The sequence below is a fragment of the Malus domestica genome, chromosome 05 (assembly GCF_042453785.1).
Source record: "Malus domestica chromosome 05, GDT2T_hap1".
NCBI classification, from domain to species: Eukaryota; Viridiplantae; Streptophyta; class Magnoliopsida; order Rosales; family Rosaceae; genus Malus; species Malus domestica.
Genome location: NC_091665.1, coordinates 39,178,358 through 39,183,461, shown reverse-complemented (window position 1 = coordinate 39,183,461; position 5,104 = coordinate 39,178,358). Strand labels below are relative to the sequence as shown.

The window sequence follows — 5,104 nt, the reverse complement described above, 5'->3', positions numbered from 1 at the left end:
ACAAGTCTGGCTTCCACACCAGCAGCGAGTTTCGAACTTGAGACCTTCAGTTTTTAGTTTGAAGGAAGCCTCGTAATCCGCCATTTACCATTGAGCTATCAGCTCGTGCATTTTGTTATTTTATAGGGTCCTCTTTGTAATAAATTTCAACTATATTAACAATCTATATTTCAATTCATATTGCAAAATACTAGATAAACCCAAAACTATTAAGACATTCATTTGTAATGAAAAAAATAGACGAATACGGTTTTACAAAGAAATACTAAATTTAATCCACCAATCATATGACTTCAGATTTGGATGATTTTTCAAAGAGATGATATTTGAGGGAAAATTAAAAGATAGACGGTTGAATCTTTAAAATACAATTATGGAGTGGACCTCACAAGACGTGCGTAAAAAATGTGTGTTTTTCACCCTCTTCATTGTATATATAATATTGTTTGTTAAAAAAAAAAGTGTGTTTCCGAATCCTAACCCCCATAGAGTTATATAATTATTCTTTTGAAAATTAATAATGAAAGAAATGAAATAAGTACATTCTACTTTCCTAATTCTAGTATGTATAAAGTAAGGTCTAAAATGTCGATGATATCGGAAATATCGGTAGTTCAAAAACACGGAAATTTCGATAGAAATATCGGGATATTATCGATATCGATAAAAATTGAATAAAAATCACGGAAATTATAAGAAAAACTTGGAAATTTTTATTGAAACTTTGCAGGATATTTATTTAGTCAATTATCTATTAGTTTATCACAAAAAAATTGGAAGGAAATGCTTTGCATGATGGATTTAACTGATTTAAGTTGATTATATAGCGAGCTGGCAAACATTGTGAGTGTAGAAAATATGTAGTAATTAATGAAAGAAGTTTAAACACACCATAATTATTTATATATAATGAATTAGTACAATATTTTACACTTTTTACATTGCATGGTAAGATACATGAGTGACTTAGGTGGCCCAATAATTGCATGGTAAGATACATTGCATATTAGAAAACAGTATCTCCACCAAAGCAGTTATAAGCAATAATATCAAAGCCAATATAAGAAGTTTAAATTGGCTAGGATTACATCCTAAAAAATGTTAGGCGCTAGTCAAATAGAGGATTGGGAACTAGCAGCTAGGTGTCTAGGCGAGATCTAGGTAGGCGCCTAGATGAATTTAAATTATCATAAAATAAGCATTAAACAATATTTACATTGTTTTTAAAAAGTAATACAATATTTATAAATAATGTGAGAGTTTAAGATAAATACGGTGAAATCTTAAAAGAGAAAATAAAAATAAATACAAGAATAAAAAAAAGGAGAGAAATGAGTTAATAAACCACAAAAAAGATGGGGTCATAAGATGAAAAAAAAGGGAGGAAATGGGTAAACAAACATGTGGGGCAGAAAGATAAAGACCAGAAGAGAAGTGGTGGTTAGCACAATATTTTAAAAGACAAAAAAAAAATAAACAAATGATCAGTAGGATAATACTGGGATAAGGTGTTAGTACCCAAATTTTACTAACTTAGGTGGCCCAATAATTGTCCAACACCTATTATAAAACCCCACCCTCAAATAATTTTTAATTTCAGATATTTGTCCCTCAAAGTTAATGAATTTTACAATTTGGTCATTTGAACACTTACCTTATCCGGATGGGATTTCCTAACTCTTATCCTCCTATCACGACTTGCCACGTGGCAAGTCCCCATCTCTTTTCCTCTTCTCCTTTCCCGAGCCTCCCCCTCTCAGCTCACTTTTATCTCTCTCAAAGATCTCACTCACCTCTCCCTCTCCGTTTGAACCCAGACCCACGCCGAGGCACCATCGCCACCCCGACGTCGACAACATCACCACCATCACCTCATCAACTCTCTCCCTCTCTTCCTCGTCTACAGTGCGACCTACGCGTCCTTAGTGCACCCGCAGCAGCAGCAGCAAACCCAGGCGAGAAACAACGGCGAGAAGTTCAGGAAGGGGAAGTCGGCGAACGGGTCGGTGACGAAGAGCTGGAGCTTGAGCGATCCGGAGCTGCATAGGAAGAAGCGATATTATCGATATTATCAATAATATCATGATAATATCGATAATATCGCAATATTTTGACGATAATTAAATGGATAAGTGTGAAAATATCGTCATCTAAAAAAAACGATATTATCGGCGATATTTCACCGATAATATCGATATTTTGATCATTGGTATAAAGGCAAATCCACAGTCCATAAAATGGCAAATATTTTATTAAAAATAAAATAAAAAAGGTAAAGTCAATATTTCAATTTTCTCGTACAGACACATTACTGCAGCGCCCCATACCAGTTACATTACATCACTTTTATACAACAATTGAATGGTGAGACCGAGAGACCTTCATGATTTTATTCCAGTCTATATAAAATGGAAAGTGATTTTTACAATTTCTTTTTCTCCCATGCACATCTCTCTTTTTGTTTTTTGATCAAATATCTTAAAGGAAGTTAAGGGACCGAAACAAAGAGATGAGTGCAAGCAGAGAAGCGGGGAATGTGAAAATCACTATACCATGATACATGATTCCCCTTGATAAAAACACACTGATCAAACCATATACAAGGCCTTACTTACCATGCTGCAAACATCATAATCTAGCTGTTCTCTGTTCTATGGTGATGGCCTGGAGAAGTTCTAGATCTTGAAGGAGGGAGTGGGAGAGGAGGGATGCTTTGTTCATGCCTGAAAAAATTATCAGGATCCACTTTGGTCTTTATCTTAATCAACCTGTTGAAGTTGTCCTTGAAATACCTTTTCCCCCAAGCACTTGCCTCAATGAAGCTTACGTTGCTCTTCTTGTTAACCCCCAAATCAAGATCCCTATAATTCACGTATGCCTGCCTTGGAAACATTGTGACATAAGGGGCCATGTAATTGTAAAGCTTTCCGATCCAGTCCATATGTTTGTTTTGATCTTCTTTCCCATCCTGCCATGTGGTCAGGTACTGGATTTTGAAGAGAACTTTTCTGTGGGGGAAGGGGATTGCACTCTCTGAAATCCTGCTCACCATTCCCCCATATGGGGTCAAAATTACTAGAGGAGACTCTTCCTCCATCAGCCTCTTCCAAAACCCTTCAAGCCCACTTTCAGGAATTGGGTATCTGACAAAGTCTGATTTGGCTTTGAAGTAGTTCTTGAATGTGGATTTTCCTTGAAGCAAAACCTGTTAGAAATTTAAAGGCACCAACGAACTTTTAGTCCGAAGATCACACCAGACGAGTACAATGAACACCAAAATCAATTTAGAAACAAGCAAACACAAAGAACACAATATATATTGAGATTCACACAAAAAAATTATGTTAAGTCGTCGAGCATTAAAGTAAATTCACTAAACGGCATATTGGAGTCTGATTATGTAATGGCTAAAAATGTTTTCTAACAACTAAAATCATTTTCTACTGCATTTGACAAAAAAACCGGGCTACATCCTCTTAACATTAAATTGATTTCACTAAAGATCTATTTAGGACTTCTAAAAGTACTTTTATAATAACAGAAGTATTTCTACAAAATAAGGCATTTGGGTTGTGGAACTACTTTCTGGAGAAGCACTTACTAGCTAGGCGTTTCATTAAGCACTTTTAAGTGTTTTTCTAACTACTTGGGTTTTAAATAAAAAATTTGACATGTATCGTAAAATCACTTATAACAAAAATAGAAGTGTTTCGTACGTGTTTCCCATACTAGCCTTGGAAAAAATTATACAAGATGATTATTACCTCAGGTGGGGTCGAACTTGGGTACCCTGCTATGTACATCACAGCTTTGAGCCAGCTTGTTTCTGTGCAATCTTTTTTGGTCAATCCCAACTCAGGGAATCTGGTTTGAACAACATCAAGCAATCTATCAGCACCTCCAAGAAATTGGGCTTGGTAAAGAGTTGTGACAGTTTTATTGCCAGTTTTGCTGTCTTTCGACACTTGTATGACGACTCTAATAAAGAGATCTTCATCCAGCTCAGTGGCAGCTACTTGTTGCCATTTATGTAGGACTTTAGTGGCACCTGTTTCCAAGGTTTTAGGAACAGTAAAAACTGTCACGGTTGCCGGAACAGGAACTAGCTTTATCTTCCACCAAAGGATGATTCCAAAGCTTCCTCCTCCACCTCCTCTGATTGCCCAAAAAAGGTCTTCTCCCATTGCTGCTCTATCAAGAACTCTACCACTCACATCAACGATTTTGGCATCAATGACATTGTCAGCTCCAAGGCCATATTTCCTCATCATGGAGCCATATGCACCTCCAGTTATATGCCCGCCGACACCTAGACTCGTGCAAAGCCCGGCAGGGAAGCCGTGTGTTTTGCTCTTCTGTGCAATTCTGTAGTAAACTTCACCAATGGTGGCCCCAGCTTGAGCCCATGCGCTGTTGTCTTCGATATCAACAATGACTGATCGAAGCTTGGCGAGGTCTACAATGATGAAAGGCGTTTCGATTTGGGAGACATAAGAGAGGGCCTCATAATCATGGCCTCCACTTCTGACTCTGAGGTGGATTCCAAGCTGCTTTGAGCAAATGACAGCAGCTTGGACGTGGGTATCATGCAATGGTGTGAAGATAAACTCAGGCTTTGGCACTGAAGGGACCAAGTACCTAAGATTTTGTGCTGAAGATTGTAGGAATGGAAGGAATGTAGCATTTTTTGGGGTGATCAAGGCTGTGGAGAATGGGATTGAAATGTCAGAATTTTCAGAGAGGCATTGGCTGAATTCTTCTAATGAAGGTAGAGCATGTGCCCATGAAGTTGAAATCAGGAGAAGAAACAGTGAGAAAATTGAAGTGTTTGGAATTGAATGCTTCATGCTTAATTGCATTGTTTAAGGTGTTGGCTTAGTGTGGTGTTGAGGAAGTGGATTGGTGTGTGTTGCTTTATACATGCATGAAGTCTCTCATTGACACCACAACGTCTTCTTGAGCTAATGCAAACGTCATGTGGTGTTGGGTGCGAAAGGACTAGGATCCTATCCGGATCCTTTTTGTGGGGATTGGGATCAATCAATCGTGTTTATTTATCGTACATCGTGTGATCAGTTTTCATTAGATACTATTTATATTCAAT

General features: G+C 37.4%; 1 protein-coding gene across 1 annotated transcript; it reads right to left on the bottom strand.

Moving 5' to 3' along the window:
* Positions 1 to 2,229: 2,229 nt before the first annotated feature.
* LOC114824991 (monolignol oxidoreductase AtBBE-like 15) lies at positions 2,230 to 4,888 on the bottom strand. The gene is made up of 2 exons (XM_029103030.2): positions 3,765 to 4,888; positions 2,230 to 3,205 (listed from the first exon to the last, which is right to left on the bottom strand). The coding sequence occupies exons 1-2, from the start codon at positions 4,857 to 4,859 to the stop codon at positions 2,636 to 2,638; spliced, it is 1,665 nt and encodes a 554-aa protein (XP_028958863.1). The 5' UTR covers positions 4,860 to 4,888; the 3' UTR covers positions 2,230 to 2,635.
* Positions 4,889 to 5,104: the final 216 nt, after the last annotated feature.

Bases quoted from the DNA above. Each gene is read 5' to 3' on its own strand.
- LOC114824991 (XM_029103030.2), bottom strand. From the start codon at position 4,859: ATGCAATTAAGCATGAAGCATTCAATTCCAAACACTTCAATTTTCTCA. The intron at 3,206-3,764 runs GTAATAATCATC...AATTTCTAACAG, and splicing joins CAAGTTCGACCCCACCTGAG to GTTTTGCTTCAAGGAAAATC.